The sequence below is a fragment of the Lichenostomus cassidix genome, chromosome 27, assembly GCF_008360975.1.
Source record: "Lichenostomus cassidix isolate B80296 chromosome 27, HeHo_3.0, whole genome shotgun sequence".
Lineage (NCBI taxonomy): Eukaryota > Metazoa > Chordata > Aves > Passeriformes > Meliphagidae > Lichenostomus > Lichenostomus cassidix.
In genome coordinates, this window is record NC_139507.1 from 4,019,146 (window position 1) to 4,041,849 (window position 22,704).

General features: G+C 49.2%; 2 protein-coding genes across 2 annotated transcripts; one reads left to right on the top strand and one right to left on the bottom strand.

Annotated features, from left to right (window-relative positions):
* The first annotated feature begins 3,049 nt into the window (after positions 1-3,049).
* Positions 3,050-13,465, top strand: PIP4K2B (phosphatidylinositol-5-phosphate 4-kinase type 2 beta). Its single transcript, XM_085083520.1, has 6 exons — positions 3,050-3,219; positions 4,580-4,618; positions 6,121-6,234; positions 8,039-8,297; positions 10,303-10,406; positions 12,472-13,465. The coding sequence occupies exons 1-6, from the start codon at positions 3,121-3,123 to the stop codon at positions 12,550-12,552; spliced, it is 696 nt and encodes a 231-aa protein (XP_084939646.1). The 5' UTR covers positions 3,050-3,120; the 3' UTR covers positions 12,553-13,465.
* Positions 13,466-18,266: 4,801 nt separating this feature from the next.
* On the bottom strand, positions 18,267-22,704 carry LOC146426691 (proteasome subunit beta type-3). Its single transcript, XM_085083525.1, has 6 exons — positions 22,567-22,704; positions 22,178-22,362; positions 21,725-21,832; positions 19,983-20,160; positions 19,711-19,805; positions 18,267-18,359 (listed from the first exon to the last, which is right to left on the bottom strand). The coding sequence occupies exons 1-6, from the start codon at positions 22,567-22,569 to the stop codon at positions 18,311-18,313; spliced, it is 618 nt and encodes a 205-aa protein (XP_084939651.1). The 5' UTR covers positions 22,570-22,704; the 3' UTR covers positions 18,267-18,310.

Consider the following 22,704-nt stretch of genomic DNA (forward strand, 5'->3'; position numbering starts at 1 on the left):
GATTTTTGAGAATTGCAAACATTCTCCTAATTCAGTGTATTAGAGTTTGCTGAGGGGCTGGAGAGGAGCAGGAAATGAGGAGTTCCTGTGTTACTCTAAATAATTGAATTCCCAATTTTTGGGAATTCTAGGAGTTGCACTGAGGGGTTGTTAAGTTGTTCCACATCCCCAGAAATCCTCAGGGGCTGGAAATGTTCTGATCCCTTTCTCTGCCAGCCTGTTTGCTCTGCCCTTGCAGGCACAGCGAGGGGGAGGTGGCAGTGCCTGGCACAGGCTGGGCACACCTGGCCTGGCACACCTGGCCTGGCACACCTGGCCTGGCACACCTGGCCTGGCACACCTGGCCTGGCACAGGCTGGGCACACCTGGCCTGGCACACCTGGCCTGGCACAGCTGGCCTGGCACAGGCTGGGCACACCTGGCCTGGCACACCTGGCCTGGCACACCTGGCCTGGCACACCTGGCTGGGCACACCTGGCTGGGCACACCTGGCCTGGCACACCTGGCCTGGCACAGGCTGGGCACACCTGGCCTGGCACAGCTGGCCTGTCACACCTGGCCTGTCACACCTGGCCTGTCACACCTGGCCTGGCACAGCTGGCTGGGCACACCGGCCTGGCACACCTGGCCTGGCACACCTGGCCTGGCACAGCTGGCCTGACACACCTGGCTGGGCACACAGAGTCACAGAATCCCAGGATGGTTTGGGTTAGGAGGAACCTTGGGGATCACCAAATTCCACCCCAATGCCATGGGCAGATGGCACTCTGTGGGTCAGGGAATGGATGCTCTGCCCCAGCTCAGGGCTGGAACATTCCCACCATAATTTAACTCCTTCCCTTGGCACCCCAGGAGCTGTCCAAGCCTCCTTTCCCCTCCCATCCGTGTCAGGTGAAACATCACAGAATCCCAGGATGGTTTGGGTTGGGTTGGGAGAGAGACCACCCAGCTCCATGCCCTGGGCAGATGGCACTCCCTGGTCAGGGAATGGATCAATGGAATGGTGCCAGCTCAGGGCTGGAACATTCCCACCATAATTTAACTCATTCCCTTGGCACCCCAGGAGCTGTCCAAGCCTCCTTTCCTATGCCATCAGTGTCAGGCTTCCCTGCAGCCTGTCACTGTGCTGTGTCCTGTCAGAGCTGTGTGAGTGTGACAGAGCTGTGTGTGTGACAGAGCTGTGTGTGTGTGTGACAGAGCTGTGTGTGTGACAGAGCTGTGTGAGTGTGACAGAGCTGTCCTGTCAGAGCTGTGTGAGTGACAGAGCTGTGTGTGTGTGACAGAGCTGTGTGTGTGACAGAGCTGTGTGTGTGTGACAGAGCTGTGTGTGTGACAGAGCTGTGTGTGTGTGACAGCTGTGTGTGTGACAGAGCTGTGTGTGTGTGACAGAGCTGTCCCATCAGAGCTGTGACAGGGCTGTGTGTGACAGAGCTGTCCCATCAGAGCTGTGACAGAGCTGTCCCGTCTGAGCTGTGACAGGGCTGTGTGTGTGACAGAGCTGTCCTGTCAGAGCTGTGTGAGTGACAGAGCTGTGTGTGTGTGACAGAGCTGTGTGTGTGTGACAGAGCTGTGTGAGTGACAGAGCTGTGTGTGTGACAGAGCTGTGTGTGTGACAGAGCTGTGTGTGTGTGACAGAGCTGTCCTGTCAGAGCTGTGTGTGTGTGACAGAGCTGTGTGAGTGACAGAGCTGTGTGTGTGACAGAGCTGTGTGTGTGTGTGACAGAGCTGTGTGTGTGTGTGACAGAGCTGTGTGTGTGTGACAGAGCTGTGTGTGTGACAGAGCTGTGTGTGTGTGTGACAGAGCTGTGTGAGTGTGTGACAGAGCTGTGTGTGTGTGACAGAGCTGTGTGTGTGACAGAGCTGTGTGTGTGACAGAGCTGTGTGTGTGACAGAGCTGTGTGAGTGTGACAGAGGTGTCCTGTCAGAGCTGTGTGAGTGACAGAGCTGTGTGTGTGAGTGACAGAGCTGTGTGTGTGTGACAGAGCTGTGTGTGTGTGACAGAGCTGTGTGTGTGTGACAGAGCTGTGTGTGTGACAGAGCTGTGTGTGTGTGTGACAGAGCTGTGTGTGTGACAGAGCTGTGTGTGTGTGTGACAGAGCTGTGTGTGTGACAGAGCTGTGACAGAGCTGTGTGTGTGACAGAGCTGTCCTGTCACAGCTCTGTGTGTGTGTGACAGAGCTCTGTGTGTGTGACAGAGCTGTGTGTGACAGAGCTGTGACAGAGCTGTGTGTGTGTGACAGAGCTGTGTGTGTGACAGAGCTGTGTGTGTGACAGAGCTGTGTGTGTGTGTGTGACAGAGCTGTGTGTGTGACAGAGCTGTGTGAGTGACAGAGCTGTGTGTGTGACAGAGCTGTCCTGTCAGAGCTGTGACAGAGCTGTGTGTGTGTGGCAGAGCTGTGACAGAGCTGTCCCATCAGAGCTGTGACAGGGCTGTGTGTGTGACAGAGCTGTGACAGAGCTGTGTGTGACAGAGCTGTCCCATCAGAGCTGTGACAGAGCTGTGTGTGTGACAGCTGTGTGTGTGACAGAGCTGTGTGTGTGACAGAGCTGTGTGTGTGTGACAGAGCTGTGTGTGTGACAGAGCTGTGTGTGTGACAGAGCTGTGTGTGTGTGACAGAGCTGTGTGTGTGACAGAGCTGTGTGTGAGTGACAGAGCTGTGTCTGTGACAGAGCTGTGTCTGTGACAGAGCTGTGTGTGTGACAGAGCTGTGTGTGTGACAGAGCTGTCCCATCAGAGCTGTGACAGGGCTGTGTGTGTGACAGAGCTGTGACAGAGCTGTGTGTGTGACAGAGCTGTGACAGAGCTGTGTGTGACAGAGCTGTCCCGTCAGAGCTGTGACAGAGCTGTGTGTGTGACAGAGCTGTCCCATCCCAGCTGTGTGTGTAACAGAGCTCTGTGTGTGTGACAGAGCTGTCCCATCCCAGCTGTGTGTGTGACAAAGCTGTCCCATCAGAGCTGTGACAGAGCTGTGTGTGTGACAGAGCTGTCCCATCCCAGCTGTGGGTGTGACAGAGCTGTCCCATCCCAGCCCTGGATGTGACAGCTCTGTCCCCCTGCTCTGCTGTCCCCAGTTCATCGTGGAGTGCCACGGCAACACGCTGCTGCCGCAGTTCCTGGGCATGTACCGCCTGACGGTGGATGGGGTGGAGACCTACATGGTGGTCACCAGGAACGTGTTCAGCCACAGGCTGACTGTGCACAGGAAATACGACCTGAAGGTGAGCGGCTGGGGAGCCTGGGGGGCTGGGAGCCCCTCGGGGGGGTGTGGGGTTTGCTAGGAAAATGGGTTTTTAGGGGCTGTGGAGGTCAGATGTTGGTTAATTCCCCCATCCCAGGGGGTCACTGAAAGGGGGTTGAGCTCTGATTTGAAACATATTTAATAATTATTAAAATAATTAGTTATTAAATTATATTTATAAAATTTAAATCAATAATAATAATGATTTAAAATAAAAATATTCATTGTTTTCCTGCACAGAGAAATTCAGTGGTGTCAATGAACTCATTGGGAATATGACCCACAGTGCAGGAATTATATTTTCTTCTTTTTTTGTTTTATCAGGGCTCAGCAGTATCCAGGGAAGCCACTGGGTGGGTTTTGGGGTTTGCTCAGGAAAACAGGTTTTTAGGGGCTGTGGAGGCTGAGATATTGCTCCATTCCCCCATCCTAGGGGGTCACTGAAAGGGGGTTGAACTCTGATTTGAAACCTATTTAATTATTAAAATAATTAATTATTAACATATTAATATTTCTAAAATTTAAATCAATAATAATAATGATTTAAAATAAAAATATTCATTGTTTTCCTGCACAGAGAAATTCAGTGGTGTTAATGAACTCATTGGGAACACGACCCACAGTGCAGGAATTATGTTTTTGTAATTTATTTTTTGTTGTATCAGGGCTCAGCAGTATCCAGGGAAAGCACTGGGTGGGCTTTGGGGTTTGCTCGCTAAAAAGGGATTGAGCTCTGATTTGAAAAATACTTAATTATTAGAATAATTAAAATAATTCCTTATTAAAATATGAATATTTTAAATTAAAATAATTAATTATTTTAAAAACAGTAATATTTAAAAAGAAAAATATTCATTGTTTTCCTGCATGGACAAATAAAATATTTTTAAACTAAAATAATCAATTATTACAACAATAATAATTTTTAAAAATAAAAATATTCATTGTTTTCCTGCATGGACCAATTCAGTAGTGTCAATGGACTCATTGGGAATATGACCCACAGTGCAGGAATTATATTTTCTTAATTTATTTTTCATTTCACCAGGGCTCAACAGTATCCAGGGAAGCCACTGGGTGGGTTTTGGGATTTGCTCACTAAAAGGGGATTGAGCTCTGATTTGAAAAATATTGAATTATAAGAAAATAATTAAAAGAATTAATTATTAAAATCCAAATATTTTTAAACCAAAATAATTATTACAGCAATAATAATTAAAAAATAAAAATATTCATTGCTTTCCTGCATGGACAAATTCCGTGCTGTCAATGAACTCATTGGGAATATCACCTGCAGTACAAGAATGATATTTTTTTAAATTTTATTTTTATTTCACCAGGGCTCAACAGTATCCAGGGAAGCAAGTGACAAAGAGAAGGTATGGAGCCACCCCTGGGCAGCCTCTCCTCTCTCCTGGGGGCTGCAATCAGATGAAATCCAACTGAATTCCCTCCCCAGAGGGGGATTTGAGCAGGGAGGATTCACCACACCCTGAATTTCACCTCTTCTGTCCCCAAATTTCAGGCTAGAGAAGGATCTGGTTCTGCCAGGGGTTGGGGACACTCCTGGGGTGACAATCCAGCAGCACCAAACCCCTCAGCAGGGCAGGGTGGAAAGATTGCCCTGGCATGTTCCTAAAACCTAAAACTGGGGGAATTTAGGGCTAAAAGTCTCTGCAAAAGTTCTGTGATGCTGCTTTGAAATCCCTCTGGGAATCACAGTGTGGTGTTACCTGTTTGGCCATGTGAAATTAGGATTTTCAGGCTTGGAGTTCTGCTCCAGCCTGCCCTAAAAGGAGCCAGGAAAAGCCCTGTTTCAGCCAGGAGGCAGGGAAATCCCATTTGTACTGAAAAAATTAATATATTATTTAAAATATATCCTTGGGTATCACCAGGCCCAAGTGTCCAAAACTTCCTGGCTTGTGCAGTTTGGCTCCTCGTGAGATCCTAAAGCCACTCCTGTGTTAGTCTAGAAAATTGAATTCCCAAAAAGCCACCACACACTCCTGTGTTATTCAAAATAATTAAATTCCTGTAAAGCCACCACATACCCCTGTGTTATTCTGAATAGTTAAATTCCCAAAAAGCCACCACACACTCCTGTGTTATTCTGAAAAATTGAATCCCATAAACCACCACACACCCCTGTGTTATTCTAAATAATGGAATTAAATAAAGCCACCACACACCCCTGTATTATTCCAATTAATTCCCAATTATTGGGAGTTCCCAGCAGTTACACCAAGGGGTTGTTAAGTTTTTCCCCATCCCCAGAAATCCTCAAGGCCTGCTGCAAGCAGATCCCTCAGAAACCACTGGGTTTAATTTTTTTCCTCAAACCTTTAGGGAAAGAAGCTTTTTTTTCTGCTTTCACCCCTTTTCCCCTGCGGTCAGAAGCCAAGAAAATGAATTTATTTTCAATTCTGAGAGCTGCTTGTAGCATCCCTGGCTTTAAAGCACCTCAGCCTGTAAAGCTGGCTTGCTCTGGGTTTCCCCAAAATTCCCTGCAGGTTCACCTGACCCCATGCTCAGCCTGAGGCTCAAATCTTGCTCCATTTGAAAGGGGGTTGAGCCCTGATTTTAAAAATATTTTCATCATTTTCCTGCATTGGTGTCAATGAACTCATTGGGAATACAACCCACAGTGCAGGAATGACACTTTCATTTATTTTTTAATTTTATCAGATTTATTTATTATTATTAATTCCTTATCCCTGACAACTCCTACCCTCTGCCTGAAGCCATTTCCATCCTCAGTGGACTCTGAACTGCCAAAAACCCCAAACTGAGCAGAGCCTGTTCCACCCACCCCCAGCTCTGTGTCCATCCCTCCCAGGGGGGCAGGCTGGGGAATTTGACCTCAGGCTTTCTGAAATTGCAGGCCAAGGATCTCCCAACCTTCAAGGACAACGACTTCTTGAACGAGGGGCAGAAGCTGCACGTTGGAGAAGAGAGTAAAAAGAATTTCCTGGAGAAGCTGAAGCGGGACGTGGAGGTAGTTTGCTTGGGGACAGCTCTGCTGTGTCTGATGTCACCAGAGCCTCCAGGGGTGGCTGGAAAACCTTCCTGGATCAGTCAGGGTTCTGCTGAGGGCAGATCCTGGAGGGTTTGGTTTTCACTCCAGCCTTGCTCAGGGAGGATCTCACAGGGTAGGGCTGAATAATTGAATAACTGAGCGTCTGTTATCATCCAATTATTCAGGTTATTTGGAAATACATCTGCCCGAATTAAGGTGCAAACGAGACCATATGCCAGTCAATAGAATGGGTTTTATCTGATAGAAAATGTGAGAGAGAGAGGGAGGAAAAGAGAGAAAAGAAGTAGGAAAAGAGGTGGAGTGGGACAGAAAGAGGGAGAAAGAAAATATCACCATCTCTGAATCCCAACAATGTTGTGTTGATCCTCTCCAGCTGGTCTCAGTGGTGATGATCCTCCCAAAAATCACAGAATGCCATGGGTTAATATCCCTCAGGCCAGGTGACAATGTCCAGCATGTCCCCCAGGGCAGGGGACAGTCTCTAGCAGCAGACTCTGCTTGCATCACCTGCATTTCTGTGGTGCAAGGCCTGGCATTTGGGGGTCTGTGATGGATTGTGACTCCCCTCAGCTCCTCTCAGGTGAAAATCCCCTGGATGTGGCCTGTGGGGTTGGGGATTCCAGTTTGTGCAAACCTGGTTTCTGTGAGCTGTGCTTTCCTCCACCCCAAACTCAGCCAGGGATGGTTTTCAGAGCAGCTGGTGGCTTTGTGTCGCTGTTGAGCTGCTAGCAGAGAAAAGGACCCAAGTTCTCAGTGTGGCAAGAAAAAAGAACTTTATTATTTTGATTTCAGCTTATATAGACTTCTCAGAGGTCACCCAGATTGGTCAGCCAGAAACCTCCCCCTAGGCCTGACTGGCCAGGCCTGAACTGCCCAAATCTCCAGACACTGTTTCAATAACATCCAAACTTTATCTTTGTTTATAAAACACAGAAGAAGTTCTCATGGGAAAGACCTGTGCTAGCCACAGCTTTGGCCTTTGTGGATGCATTCCTTTCCCTCAGCCTGAGGTGACTGAACAATAGGGTTTCCTGTGACCAGCACAGGTCTCTCTCGTGAGAACATTTTGCTGTGTTTTATAAACAAAGATAAAGTTTGGATGTTTTTGCAAACAGTGTCTCGAGATTTGGGCAGTTCAGGCCTGGCCAATCAGGCCTAGGGGGGTGGTTTTTGACTGACCAATCTGGGTGACCTGTGAAAAGTCTATATATATGGAAATCAAAACAATAAAGTCTCTCTTTTCTTGCCTGAGAACCTGAGTTTCTATCTCTCTGCTAGCAGCTCAACAGCGACAGTTTCCCTTTATCTAATCTCAGCAGTTTGCCTCAGTCCATGTCGCTGTTGAGCAGCTAGCAGAGTAAAGAATCCAGTTCTCAGTGGCAAGAAGGAAAAGACCTTTATTGTTTTGATTTCATCATATATATAGAGTTTTCAAAGGTCACCCAGATTGGTCAGTCAGAAACCTCCCCCTAGGCCTGATTGGCCAGGTCTGCACTGTCCAGATCTTGGGACACTGTTTTTAATAACATCCAAACTTTATCTTTATTTATAAAACACAAAAAGAATTCTCATGGGAAAGGCCTGTGCTAGCCACAAGTCCAAAATCCCATTCAGGTATCTTCAGAGAGGCTTCTTTGACTGTAGCTTCTTTACACACTTTTTATTATAATGAAAAAAACGTTTGAGGCATGAACCATTTCAGTCTGCCAGCATCCCAAACTCTGCCCAGCCCCTGCTCTCCTCACTGCTCCCTCTCTCCCAGTTCCTAGCCCAGCTGAAAATCATGGATTACAGCCTCCTGGTGGGAATCCACGACGTGGACAGGGCGGAGCAGGAGGAGATGGAGGTGGAGGATCGGGCGGAGGATGAGGAGTGTGAGAACGACGGTTTGGGGGGAAATCCCATCTCGTCCTACGGCACTCCCCCGGACAGCCCCGGCAACCTGCTCACCTACCCGCGCTTCTTCGGGCCGGGCGAGTTCGACCCCTCCGTGGATGTGTACGCCATGAAGAGCCACGAGAGTGAGTGGGCTGGGGGAGAGGGGAGGGTGGGAGGGTGGGAGAGGTGTGGAGAAGGTTTGGAGGATGTCTGGAGGGCAGGAGAGCTGTGGAGAAGGTTTGGAGGGCAGGAGAAGTGTGGAGAAGGTTTGGAGGGCAGGAGAAGTGTGGAGGAGGTTTGGAGGGCAGGAAAGGTGTGGGGGAACTGTGGAGGAGGTCTGGAGGAGCTCTGGAGGGCAGGAGGGGTGTGGGGAACTGTGGAGGAGGTTTGGAGGGTAGGAGAGGTGTGGAGGAGGTGTGGAAAAGGTTTGGAGGGCAGGAAAGGTGTGGGGAACTGTGGAGGAGGTTTGGAGGGCAGGAGAGGTGTGGGGAAGATCTGGAGGAGCTCTGGAGGACAGGAAAGGTGTGGGGAAGCTGTGGAGAAGGTCTGGAGGGCAGAAGAGGTGTGGAGGCGATGTGGAGGAGGTTTGGAGGGCAGGAAAGGTGTGGGGAACTGTGGAGAAGGTCTGGAGGGCAGGAGGGGTGTGGAGGAGCTGTGGAGAAGGTTTGGAGGGCAGGAGAGGTGTGGGGAAGGTCTGGAGGAGGTCTAGAGGACAGGAAAGGTGTGGGGAGCTGTGGAGGAGGTTTGGAGGGCAGGAGGGGTGTGGAGGGGGTCTGGAGAAGGTCTGGAGGGCAGGAGAGGTCTGGAGAAGGTCTGGAGGAGGTCTGGAGGACAGGAAATGTGTGGGGAAGCTGTGGAGGAGCTCTGGAGGGCAGGAGAGCTCTGGAGGAGGTATGGAAGAGCCCTGGAGGGCAGCAGAGCTGTGGAGGAGCTCTGGAGGGCAGGAGAGGTGTGGAGGAGGTCTGGAGAAGTTGTGGAGGAGGTCTGGAGGGCAGCAGAGCTGTGGGGGAACTGTGGAGGAGGTCTGGAGCTCTGGAGGAGGTCAGGAGAAGCTCTGGAGGACAGGAAGTGTGTGGGGAAGCTGTGGAGGAGCCCTGGGGGAGGTCTGGAGTGCGGGAGAGGTGTGGGGGAACTGTGGAGGAGCTCTAGAGGAGGTCTGGAGGAGCCCTGGAGGGCAGCAGAGCTGTGGAGGAGCTCTGGAGGGCAGGAGAAGTGTGGAGGAGGTCTGGAAAAGGTGTGGAGGAGGTCTGGAGGGCAGCAGAGCTGTGGAGGAGGTCAGGAGAAGCTCTGGAGGACAGGAAATATGTGGGGAAGCTGTGGAGGAGGTCTGGAAAGCTCTGGAGGAGCCCTGGAAAGCTCTGGAGGAGCCCTGGAGGGCAGGAGAGCTGTGGAGGAACTGTGGAGGAGCTCTGGAGCTCTGGAGGGCAGGAGAGCTGTGGGGAAGCTCTGGAGGAGCTCTGGAGAAGGTCTGGAGAAGCTCTGGAGGGCAGGAGAGCTCTGGAGGAGGTCTGGAGAAGGTCTGGAGTGCAGGAGAGGTGTGGGAAAACTGTGGAAAAGATCTGGAGGGCAGGAGAGCTGTGGAGGGGGTCTGGAGAAGGTCTAGAGGAGGTCTGGAGGGCAGGAGAATGTGGAGGAGCTCAGGAAGGCAGCAGAGGTGTGTCCCTGGTGAGGCTCAGTGGAGTGACAGGGCTGTCCCTGCCCAGCCCCTCTGCTTTGCTGGGCAGTGCCTGGTGGTGGCTGAGCAGGGACAAACAATGCCTGGAGAGGGGTGGCAGTTCTGGAGAGCCCAGGGGGTGTGTGGGGTGCAGCTGGGGGTGTTTGGGGTGCAGCTGGGGGTGTCAGGGGGTGTTTGGAGTGCAGCTGGGGGTGCCAGGGTGTGTTTGGGGTGCAGCTGGGGGTGCCAGGGTGTGTTTGGGGTGCAGCTGGGGGTGCCAGGGGGTGTTTGGGGTGCCCAGAGGGTGTTTGGGGTGCCCAGGGCATATTTGGGGTGCAGCTGGGGGTGCCCAGGGGAGGTTCCTGGATCAGGGGGTGCAGCTGGCTGTGCCCAGGGGGTGTTTGGGGTGCCCAGGGGGTGTTTGGGGTGCCCAGGGGGTGTTTGGGGTACAGCTGGCTGTGCCAGGGACTCTGAGCCCCTCTGCTGCCCCCCAGGTGCCCCCAGGAAGGAAGTTTACTTCATGGCCATCATCGACATCCTCACGCCCTACGACACCAAGAAGAAAGCTGCACACGCTGCCAAGACAGTGAAACACGGGGTGAGCTGGCCCAGGGCTGGGGGGCTTTGGGGCTTTGGGGCTTCTGCTCTGCAGCCTCTCTGGGGGGATTTGGGGTGTCTCCTGACACTGATTCTCCTCCCAGAGTGGGAATTCTCCACACCTCTTCCCTCAGTGTCTCCTCAGGCTGTCCCTGAAAGGTTTTCTCTTTGGTTGGTTGGGGATAATTTGGGTTTTCATCCCCTTTTGGGAGGTGCTTGAGGCACCCCAGAGAGCAGGAGTGGCTTTAGGTGACACCCAGCCCTTCCCTGGGGTCACTGCTGTGTCCTGCCAGCTGTCCTGAGCTTCCCAGAAGGGCTTGGGAAAAGCCCTTGGAATCGTGGAATTGTGGAATTAAGGCTGGAAAAGCCCTTTAAAATCAAATCCACCCAGCAGCATCATGGGGAGTTTATAGGGAATCAGGGAATTAAGGTTGGAAAAGTCCTTTAAAATCAAATCCAGCCATCTATCCAGCACCACCATAGGGTAATTTTTAGGGAATCATGGAATTAAGGTTGGAAAAGTCATTTAAGATCAAATCCACCCAGCATCACCATAGGGTAGTTTATAGGGAATCAGGGAATTAAGGCTGGAAAAATCCTTTAAAATCAAATCCAGCCATCCACCCAGCACCACCATGGGAAATCTATATGGAATTAAGGGTGGAAAAGCCCATTAAAATCAAATCCAGCCATCTATCCAGCACCACCATAGGGTAATTTTTAGGGAATCATGGAATTAAGGCTGGAAAAGTCATTTAAGATCAAATCCACCCAGCAACATCATGGGGAGTTTATATGGAATCATGGAATTAAGGCTGGAAAAGGCCTTTAAAATCAAATCCAGCCATCCACCCAGTACCACCATGGGAAATCTACGTGGAATTAAGGTTGGAAAAGTCCTTTAAAATCAAATCCAGACATCCACCAGCACCACCATAGGGTAATTTTTAGGGAATCATGGAATTAAGGTTGGAAAAGTCCTTTAAAACCAAATCCAGCCATCCACCCAGCACCACCATGGAGTAGTTTATAGGGAATCATGGAATTAAGGCTGGAAAAGTCCTTTAAAATCAAATCCAGCCATCCACCCAGCACCATCACGGGGAATTTATATGGAATCATGGAATATGCTGAGCTGGAAGGAACCCCTCATGGCCATGCAGTCCAACTCCTGGTCCTGCCCAGGACAATCCCAACAATCCCACCCTGTCCCTGGCACTGTTGTCCACACTTTCCCTGAACTCTGGCAGTTTTGAGACCATTCCCATTCCCTGGGGAGACCTTCCAGACACCCTCTGGGTGAAAATCCTTTTCCTGATTTCCATCCACACCAGGGGATTCCTGATCTCCATCATCTCCATGCCATGAGCAGTTCTTCAATCTGTAAATTTCCCAATCATCTCCTTCAATCCTTAAACTCCTTCAATCTGTAAACTCCTTAAACTCCTTCAATCTGTAAATTTCCCAATCATCTCCTTCAATCCTCAAACTCCTTCAATCTGTAACCTCCTCAATTTCTTTCAATCTGTAAACTTCCCAATCTCCTTCAATCCTTAAACTCCTTCAATCTGTAAACTCCTTAAACTCCTTCAATCTGTAAACTTCCCAATCTCCTTCAATCCTCAATCTCCTTCAATCTGTAAACTCCTCAGTCTCCTTCAATCCTTAAACTCCTTCAATCCGTAAACTCCTTAAACTCCTTCAATCTGTAAACTTCCCAATCTCCTTCAATCCTTAAACTCCTTCAATCTGTAAACTCCTCAATCTCCTTCAATCCTTAAACTCCTTCAATCTGTAAACTCCTTAAACTCCTTCACTCTGTAAACTTCCCAATCTCCTTCAATCCTTAAACTCCTTCAATCTGTAAACTCCTCAATCTCCTTCAATCCTCAAACTCCTTCAATCTGTGAACTCCTCAATCTCTAAACCCCAAAGAACAAACCCAACTCCTTCACTCTGGAGCTAAATCTGGAGCTAAATCTGGAGCTAAACCCATTTTCCTCAGGCAAACCTGCAGGATTTTCCCTCGGGAACCACCCCTGACCCTGCTGTGTGTCTCCCCGCAGGCTGGGGCCGAAATCTCCACCGTCAACCCCGAGCAGTACTCGAAACGCTTCAACGAGTTCATCTCCAACATCCTGACATAGTGGAGCTCAGCCTGCAGCCAGGAGCAGCTGGGAGGAGCTCCTGCAGCCCCAGGCACCGAACTGACCCTGCAGCAGCACGTGGGCTGTGGGTAGGGTGGGGGTGAGGCACCCCAAATCCCCTCCTCGCCCTCCCCTCCCGCCAGCTGGCTGGAAAAATGGGATTTTTGTGTTACACAAGTGCCCAGAGCTGAGGTTTGAGGGGTTTTTTCCAGACGAGCCAAGTGTGTTGTTCTCAGCACTGCTCTTTCCCAGGGATGTTTTTCTCCTGCCTGCTGCAGAGGATCCCAGAGGGATTGCGTGGCACTGAACCCAAGGGTGGCTCTAGGGCAGTGGGAGTGAAGCAGTGCCTGATTCCACAAACCACTCCTTTGGTTCCTTATTTTTCTTTTTTTATTTTTTTCCCCTTCTTGTCGTCGTCGTTGTTGTTCTGTCGGACTGTCTTCACCAGAAAGATGTACAAAAACTTCCCTTTTTATTTCCCTCTCGGTAGGCGTTGGAAGGAAAATAACTCACTCACCATTTCAAGGATGGGAAAATGTAACTCTGATAAGGAGGAGTCGCTGAGCTTTAGGTAAATTCAGACTGGGACACTTTATATTTTTTTGGTTAATTTAAGTAATGAGAAAAAAAAAGGAAGAAAAAAAGATAAAAAACCAACCTTTTTGTAACTGCACTTGATTTAGGAGAAAGACGAGGGAAATGAACATCTACCAAAGATGAGCTCTGAAAAAAAGTGGAAAAAAAAAAATATATAACTCTCAGAACCTAAAAACCACCTAGGGTGAGAAGTGAGAGTGGCACTGCCCAACCTCAGCTCACCCATTGCTATTTTCAATTGGTCACCTCGGAGGATTTCCTAAAAATTTAAAAAAAAAAATTAAAAAAAAAAAAAAAGACATTTTAAACCTGTAAATCCGAGCTAAGATTTTTGGGATGTTTTCAGTCTCTTAGGTCATCACCACAGCCCTGCCAGTGTTAATTAGCTAATTAACCACCCAGTCTTCCTCCCTCACCCCACCTGCAACAGGTACTTGGATCTGTGTCCCTACAGAGATTCCTGGCTTGCTTGGGTTGGTTTTATTTGGAATTTGAACCCTTCAAATGTGACTTGCACACCAAGGAACTGCTCTCCCTGCCGCTGGGGAGCTGCTGGAACAACCTCTAGTGGTTTGGATCGGCTCCAAACATCAGTGAAGTGTTTTTAGAGCTTGAGAAAGAGGACTCAGAGCTCCACTTTGGGGTTCTCTGCTCTGCCCCAAAGCCCCTCCAGAGCCACAGCCCGGCAGTGGAACTGCCTGAATCCTCCCTGAAGGATTTGGGACTGATGGAAATGACTGAAAAATCATCCTCCTTTTGTCTCCAGAATGCTTCTGATCCTTTCACAGCCAAGCCTGGCAGACCTGCTTTGGGGTTTCCTTAGCTCTGCTGCACAAACTTCCAAACTTTTGGGTTCTTTTGTTTTTAATTTCCTTTTTTTTCCCTGTTTTTTTTTTTTGAGCAGGATTTTAGCGTTTTGAACAAAACCTCTCGCAGTTGAAACGTGTTGCTTCTCTGCCTTGAAACTGTTTTTTCACACTTGCCTTTGTTTGGGAATTAAGCAGTTTGGAATGTCTGTCCTGTGCTGTAAAAAAAATTGGGAATTTTTGGAGAGATTAACTGGTGCTCATCACATCCTGGTCATTTTTTTTCCCCTGGACTTCACTCTGGCTCTGGGCTGGATTGTGAATGTGGGTTTGGGGTTGGTTTTTTTTGGTTGTTTTTTAATTTTAATTTTAATTTTAATCCTCCTCATTTCCCATTTTTGACAAAAAAATTGGGGCTGAAATCAGAGCCCCTCGGAGTGCACTGTAAATAGAGTTTTGAGATGAAAAAATTAGGCATCCTGGTGGGATTAGGAATTAATTTTTTTGGGGTCATTCCCTTTGGTTTGGGACAAATTTCTGCTGCCCCTGTGGTGTGGGAAGCTCTCGTGTCTTAAGGTGTGGAGCTGGAAAAGCCACAACCTGAATGCAGCTAAAAAAATGTATTTTTTTTTTTAAAAAAAGGGAGGATTTGGAGGTGATCATCTTCATTTTGTGGGCATTATATTGGTTGTTTTACTCTGAAATAATGAGCACTTAAGTTTACTGCCAGTTAGGAATTAAACATTGATCATTTTTTATTCCTGACAGTTTAAAAAATAATAATAATAATAATTAATAATAATCTGCATTGAAGCTGCAACTGTGGCCTGGTAAGTTTGCCTTTCTCCTTTCGGGGAATTGTTTTAAATCATCTATTTAAAGGAAAAAAAAATACAAAATAAAGAGGAGAAAAAGTGGGGAGGAAGAGGGAAGGAAACTGGGTGAGCTTCAACCACCCTGCATTCCATAATAACCAATCAGGAATAACCCAAAATCCAGGCAATTCCTGCAGAAACCTCACAGAAATTCTGACAAAAAGGGCTGGAGAGCAGTGAATTTCATTCTATTATTCCACTCCAAACTCCCGCTGGGGTGAAATTGGCTGGTTTTGGGAGATCCCCAAAAAAAAAAATCTTCATTTTTAGCACTTCCCCCATTCTGCCACTTCTGTCCAGTTGCCATATTGTGTGTGTTAAAGTAATTAAATGCAATTTTCTCACCTAATGATGTATTATTACCCAGGTATGTAACTTTGTTTAACATTAAGCTTTTTTTTTTTTTTTTGTATATTGTTTACATTTTGGAGAAAAGTAGCATGACGTTAAAAATGCTAATTTTTGTTTTTGTTTCGTTTCTAGACAGTATTTTTTATTACCAGAATAAGAAGTGAAGCTGCAAATATTTGATTTTGGGTTGTTTTTTTTTAAAAGGGACTTTTTTTTTTCTTTCTGTTCGTTTGCTTTTCGTTTTGTTTTTTGTTGTTTTGGTTGTTTTTTTGTTTTTAAAATCTTGTTTTAGGTCACTTTTTTAAACTCAAATATTTAAAAAAAAAAACCAACAGGAAAACCCAACTTTTTCAATTCTGATTTTACACCTCGTGGTAGTTCTGTTGTCTTGTTTCTGGTGTGGATTTAGTTTAGTTTTTCGCTGAATGTGGATAATAATAATAATAATAATAATAATAATAATAATAATAATAATTCCTGTCCTTAGCACACTCAAGTGCATTTCCCTGACCCCACTGCTCACTTCTGCAGCACAACACAGGATTTTTTAAAAAATTTTTATTTATTTTGGCCACCAAAAAAAATCAGATTTTATCCACTGCAGTTGAGAATAATCAGTGTGCAGCATCTCCTGCAGGATGCTAACCTCCATGGATAAAAACCAGAATTTTCAAAACTACAGAAAAACATTGAAATGGCAGAATTTCCTCTGGCAGGAACGAGCTGCAGGATCCACATTCCTCTGGCACCACCTGAGAGCTCCAAACCTGCTCTGAGCTGGGAATTTTCAGCTGGGAATTTCCACCTTGGTGCTGGGAGAAGGGAGGCAGAGAAATAAGGGCAGTAAAACCGCTCTGGGGTCACCCTGGGGTGGGAAAATGAGGATTTCAGGAGATCCCCAGGGCTGGGAGGAGGGTTGGGATTTGGGGGAAATCTGCAGAGGTCAATCCTGGCAGTGGGAAAGAATTCCATGGGGATGGAATTCATCCCTTGGAGGTGAATTTATCCAGTGGGGATGGAATTCATCCCTTTGGGATGGAATTTGTCCTGTGGGGATGGAATCAGCCCTTGGCTATGGGATTCATCCTTTGGGGGTGGAATTTGTCCCTTCGGGATGGAATTTGTCCCTTGGAAATAAATTTGTTCCTTGGGAATGAATTTATCCCTTAGGGACAGAATTTATCCTGTGGGGATGGAATCAATCCTTGGGGAGTGGAATTATTCCCATGAGGACAGAATTCATTCCTTGGGGATGGAATTTGTCCCTTTGGGATGGAATTTGTCCCTTAGGGATGGAATCATTCCCGTGGGGACAGAATTCTTCTCTTGGGGTGGAATCATCACTTGGGGACAGAATTCATCCTGTGGGGATGGAATTTATCCCTTAGGGACAGAATTTATCCTGTGGGGATGGGATCAATCCTTGGGGAGTGGAAGCATTCCCATGGGGACAGAATTCATCCTGTGGGGATCAAATTTGTCCCTCGGGGATGAAATCATTCCCTTGGGGACAGAATTCATCCTGTGGGGATGGAATCCATCCTTTGGGAACAGAATTTGTCCCTTGGGGATGGAATTTGTCCCTTGGGAATGAAATCATTCCCTTGGGGACTGAATTTCATCCCTTGGGATGGAGTTCATCCCGAGGGGCAGCAGGGAATCCCACACTCCACCCCAGTTTGGAATCTGGACTAACCCCAGCAGCAAGGAAAACAGAACCACCTGAGTATCATCCCCTTGTTTTGGGAGGAAATTCCTGCTTTTCCCAGCTGCTTCCCCCGCAGGATTCCCAGCCCAGGCAGCTGCTGATGCTCCCAATCCATGACTACTATGCAGTCCTTTTCCATGCCATGGGATTTCACCCCCAGGTGAAGGATTTTCCCCCAAAATCAGGGGGTTTGTCCCCAAAAATCAGCCCCAAACCCAACCCTGAGACTCCTCCCCATCAGCACTGCTGTCTGGGATGAATACCATAGAGAATCCCATAGAGAATCCCATGGAGAGAATCCCATGGAGAGAATCCCATGGAGAGAATCCCATGGAGAAAATCCCATGGAGAAAATCCCATGGGGAGAATCCCATGGAGAGAATCCCATGGAGAAAATCCCATGGAGAATCCCATGGAGAAAATCCCATGGAGAATCCCATGGAGAGAATCCCATGGAGAATCCCATGGAGAAAATCCCATGGAGAAAATCCCATGGAGAATCCCATGGAGAATCCCATGGAGAAAATCCCATGGAGAAAATCCCATGGAGAGAATCCCATTGAAAATCCCATAAGAATCCCATGGGTCACAGAGCTCGGGGTCAGCTGCTGGACATCATTTTTTTTAGTGGTTTCAGTGTTTGCCACTCCAAATTCTGGATTGGGAACGAGCAGATCACACACACAAGGTCACAAGGGTGAGCAGGGCTGATCAGTGCAACTGACAACAAAAAATTTAAAAAAAGATGTGAATAAATTAAGTTTAATCTAAAAACTAAAAAAAAAAAAAGGAAAAAAAAATGAACATTCTAGGTTTTTTCACTGCTGTTTTTTAAATAGGAATTTGAAGTCCTCTGTGCTTGTCTGTTTGCTAGGAGCAGTTTGAGACACTGTTACTGTTTTGAAATGCATGCATGTTACAAGATGAGTCTCCAACCAGAGAAAAAAAAAAAATAAAATTAAAACTTTGTGTACGTCTGGCTCCTCCCTGCTGTGCTGCTGCTCCACACCAGGTACTGGGGATGTCCTGGAGGGGTTTAAATGGGATTTTGGGGTGGAATTCCTGGCTGGGAGGTGGGGAGAGGCTGGGATGGGATTCCCAGAGAGGCTGTGGGGTGGCACTGGGTGGCTTTAAGGTCCTTTCCCACCCAAACCATTCCATGATTCCACATGGGAATCATGGAAAAGCCTCTAAATGTGTCTGGAATTCTGTAAAAACCAATTTTACCAATCCCTGCCTGTCAGAACAAACCAGCTCTGGCAGGAAAAATCTGCAGCTCAGCCCCTCACATCCAGGGAATCCTCTGCTCCCACCCAAAACCTCCTCCTGCTGGCTTTAGAGGTGAGAATTCAATCCTCCTGGTCACACCCAGCAAAGTTCAGTGGAGAGTTTTATTTTAAAAAAGTCCCAGCTGTGCTGGGCTAATCCATGCGAGCCTTCAGGGTCCTCGTGGTGATCTTGTCTTTCTCTCTGCAGGGGAAAGAGAGATGATTTATTGATAAATTTACTGGAATTCCTACCTACAGCTTGTCCCTCCCTTGGGAAGTCCCAGGTGCAGTGACAGCTCAGGAAAAGCCAGTTGGGATGCTTGGAAAAGCCAGGGAAGAGCTTGGAAAAGCCAGGGAAGCAAAATGGGATTTTTCCAAGCCAGTCTGGTGCTGCATCCACTGGGGCAGAGATCCCTCATTGCTGAGGGAATGCAGCCAGGGGATCAGTGCAGGAGGTGAAATCCAGGATTTATTCCTGAGAGAATGTAGCCAGGGTGTCCCTGAGCAGGAGCTGAAATCCAGGATTGATTTCTCAGGGAATGCAGCCAGGGGATCCCTGAGCAGGAGGATATGAAATCCAGGATTTATTGCACAGGGAATGCAGTCAGGGGATCAGTGCAGGAGGAGCTGAATTCCAGGATTTATTCCTGAGGAATGCAGCCAGGGGATCCCTGAGCAGGAGATGAAATCCAGGATTTATTCCTCAGGGAATGCAGTCAGGGGTTCAGTGCAGGAGGAGCTGAAATCCAGGATTTATTCCTGAGGGAATTCAGCCAGGGGATCAGTGCAGGAGGAGCTGAACTCCAGGATTTATTCCTGAGGAATGCAGACAGAGATCCCTGAGCAGGAGCTGAAATCCAGGATTTATTCCTGAGGGAATCCAGCCAGGGTGTCCCTGAGCAGGAGCTGAAATCCAGGATTTATTGCTCAGGGAATGCAGTCAGGGGATCCCTGAGCAGGAGATGAAATCCAGGATTTATTCCTGAGGAAATGCAGCCAGGGGATCAGTGCAGGAAGAGTTGAACTCCAGGATTTATTGCTCAGGGAATGCAGCCAGGGGATCCCTGAGCAGGAGCTGAACTCCAGGATTTATTCCTATGTTGTTCTAGACACAGCAAAATCAAACCCTGAGAATGGACAGAGCCTGGCTGAAGATCCTGGTGTGAGGGAGCAGATTTTGGGATACCCTGGGAGGATTTAGGGATTCCCTGAAGGGAACTGAGTGTTCAAAGCTCCTATTCCATGGGGAAAGGAGCAGGATTTTGGGATACCCTGTGAGGGTTTAGGGATCTCCTGAAGGGAATTGAACACCCAAGGCTCCTGTTCTGCAGGGCAGGGAGCAGGATTTTGGGATACCCTGTGAGGATTCAGGGATTCCCTGAAGGGAACTGAACGTTCAAAGCTCCTGTTCCATGGGGAAGGGAGCAGGATTTTGGGATACCCTGGGAGGATTTAGGGATTTCGGGATACCCTGTGAGGATTCAGGGATCTCCTGAAGGGAACTGCACCCCCAAGGCTCCTGTCCTGCAGGGCAGGAAGGCAGCAGCACTCACATCACGTGCACCACCACGCCCATCCCCGAAATGGCATCTCTGTCCACGGCGTTGAGCATGGCCTGGGAGATGGTCTCGAAGAGGTGCTCAGGCTCCTGAGGGCACACACAGCAAACTCCACATCAACCCCCTGCATCTTCTCCAAAACCCCCAAAATCCTGCAAGGATCTCCCCTCAGGCTGCCCAGAGCTCCTCTGGCAGTGAATCCTCTCCCCCTGCCCAGTCTCCAGCTCCCACAGGAGGGTGATCCCACAAATCCCAGCCCCACTCACCATGTCAGGCTCCCAGAGGGACTCACACATGCCATACATCTGCTCGGAGCAGGTGCCACTGACCACGAAGTCGTCGGTGACCATGGGGCAGCCGATGAGGTCCAGCGAGCAGATGAAGGGCTGGTGGCTCAGCGGGTCCAGCCCGGCGATCACCGGCTCCGTGTAGTAGGGGCCAAAGCTGGGCAGGGAACGGGGTTTAGGGTAGGTGTGGGGACAGGGGACAGCCTGGAGGGACTTATAGGGATCATGCAGTGCCAGCCCTGCCTCTGAAGGCATCCCAGTAATTCCATCCAATAATGCCACCCTGATAACCCCAACCCAATAATTCCACCCTAATAATGCCATCCCTAACAATCTCACCCTAATAATCCCACCCCAATAACTCCATCCCAATAATCCCACCCTAATAACCCCAGCCCAGCAATCCCACCAATAACCCTATCCCAATAACCCATCCCAGCAATCCCATCCCAGTAACCCATCCCAGCAATCTCACCCCAATAATCCCACCCTAGTAATCCCATCCCAATAACTCCATCCCAATAATCCCACCCTAATAACACCATCCCAAAAATCCCACCCCAGTAACTCCATCCCAAAAATCGCACCCTGACAATCCCACCCTAATAACCCCATCCCAACAATCCTACCCTAATAATCCCACCCCAATAAACCCAACCCAATAATCCCACCCTAATAACCCCATCCCAGCAATCCCACCCCAATAACCCCATCCCAACCATCCCATCCTAATAACCCCAACCCAATAACCTCATCCCAGCAATCCCACCCCAATAATTCCAACCTAATAATGCCATCCTAAAAATCCCACCCCAGTAACTCCATCCCAAAAATCCCATCCCAATAATCCCACCCCAGTAATCACACCCTGACAATCCCACCCTAATAGTCCCATCCCAGCAATCCCACCCTAATAACCCCACTCCAACAATCCCACCTTGACAACCCCACCCCAATAATCCCACTCCAACAATCCCACTCCAACAATTCCACGTGGGGATGGAATCATCCCTTAGGGATGGAATCATCCCGAGGGGCAGCAGGAAATCCCACACTCCCACCACCCCACTCTGGAATCTGGACTAACCCCAGCAGCAAGGAAAACAGAACCACCTGAGTCTCATCCCCTTGTTTTGGGAGGAAATTCCTGCTTTCCCCAGCTGCACAAACCCCAGTGACAATCAGCCCTGACAATCCCATCCCAAAAACCCCATCCCAATAATCCCACCCTGACAATCCCATCCCGACAATCCCATGCCAGCAATCCTACCCCAAAAATCCCACCCCAGTAAATCTACCCCAGCAATCCCATCCCTAACAACCCCACCCCAATAATCCCACCCCAGTAATCACACCCTGACAATCCCACCCCAAAAACCCCATGCCAAAAACCCCATCCCAAGAATCCCACCCCAGTAACCCTACCCCAGCAATTCCACCAATCCCACCCCAAAAACCCCATCCCAAGAATCCCACCCCAATAACCCCACACCAGCAATCCCACCCCGACAACTCCACTCATTCCTGGATCTCCTTGGCCCCATACCCATTCCCCAGGCAGCCTTTTCCAGCACTCACCCCCAATCCTAATTAACAACTTTCCCTTAATTTCCACCCTAACCCTCCCAGCCCACCTCCAGCCACCCATCCTGCCCTGACACCCGAGCTGTCCTGAGCTGTCCCGAGCTGTCCCGAGCTGTCCTGAGCTGTCCTGCCGTTACCGTCTCTCGTAGAGCAGGTTGGACACCATGCTCATGAACGTCTGGGGTTTGATCTGCCTCCCCTCCTTCAGCTCGTACAGATTCAGCCTGAACTTCAGCCGCTGGGCGCTGAAAAAGAGCTGCATTAGGGCACAGCAGGTTCTTTTTGCTGGTTTTTCTGCTGCTGACAGAGAGCAGCGATCATTTCCCTCAGGGAGGGAGTGAAGATGCTCCTTGTTTTAGAGCTCAGGTTCAATTTTAGTGGTTAAAAGTTGAATTTCAGTGGAATTTCAGCAGTGATGTGATCTCAACCCGCGGGCAGGTTTGTTTACAAACCTCTCCCACCAGGGAAACCAAAAACAGCAGCGCCGACACCACTTATTTCACACGAATCACAAACATTCTCCTCTCCAATTCACTCAGCACGACTGTTTCCGCTAAAACCCCCTTTTCCCGGCTCGCAGCCTCACTCACACGGTCTGCACGTCGGTGGCCAGCCCGGCCAGGCCGATGTAGAGCCGCTCGCCCATGGGGAAGATCTTCTGGAAGTCCGTGGTGACGGTCTGCGCCTGGATGCCGAAGCGCCGGTCGGCGGCGATGGCCACGCAGCCCTTGCCCTTCATGGCCATCACGGCCCCGCCGTTGTACGACATAATCGACTGAAATGGGGGAGAAAAAGAGGAGAAACTCAGCAGCACCGCCCGGGGAAGCGAACCCAGCCCGGGATCGGGGTTTGGTTCCGTTCTCCCGCCGCTCCGGCTGTGCATCGCCTCAGCGCAGCTCGGCGCGGATCGCTGAGGGAGAGAGGCCTGAGCGCTGCCGCCCTGCCGCCCCGCGGCTCCCCGCGCCCTCCCGGCTCTCACCATGGCTGCGGCTGTGCGGTGTCACCCGGGCAGTGCTCTGTCACGGCTCTGTCCCCGCGCTGTCCCACACGGAGCGCGATCCGTCCCCTCTCGCTGCCCGGCCCGCTCTGTGCCCGCGCCCCGCTCCGGCCCCGCCGC

Bases quoted from the DNA above. Each gene is read 5' to 3' on its own strand.
- PIP4K2B (XM_085083520.1), top strand. From the start codon at position 3,121: ATGTACCGCCTGACGGTGGATGGGGTGGAGACCTACATGGTGGTCACC. The intron at 8,298-10,302 runs GTGAGTGGGCTG...GCTGCCCCCCAG, and splicing joins CGCCATGAAGAGCCACGAGA to GTGCCCCCAGGAAGGAAGTT. The intron at 10,407-12,471 runs GTGAGCTGGCCC...GTCTCCCCGCAG, and splicing joins CCAAGACAGTGAAACACGGG to GCTGGGGCCGAAATCTCCAC.
- LOC146426691 (XM_085083525.1), bottom strand. The intron at 21,833-22,177 runs GTGAGTGAGGCT...GCTCTTTTTCAG, and splicing joins GCCACCGACGTGCAGACCGT to CGCCCAGCGGCTGAAGTTCA. The intron at 20,161-21,724 runs GTAACGGCAGGA...TTCCCTGCCCAG, and splicing joins AACCTGCTCTACGAGAGACG to CTTTGGCCCCTACTACACGG.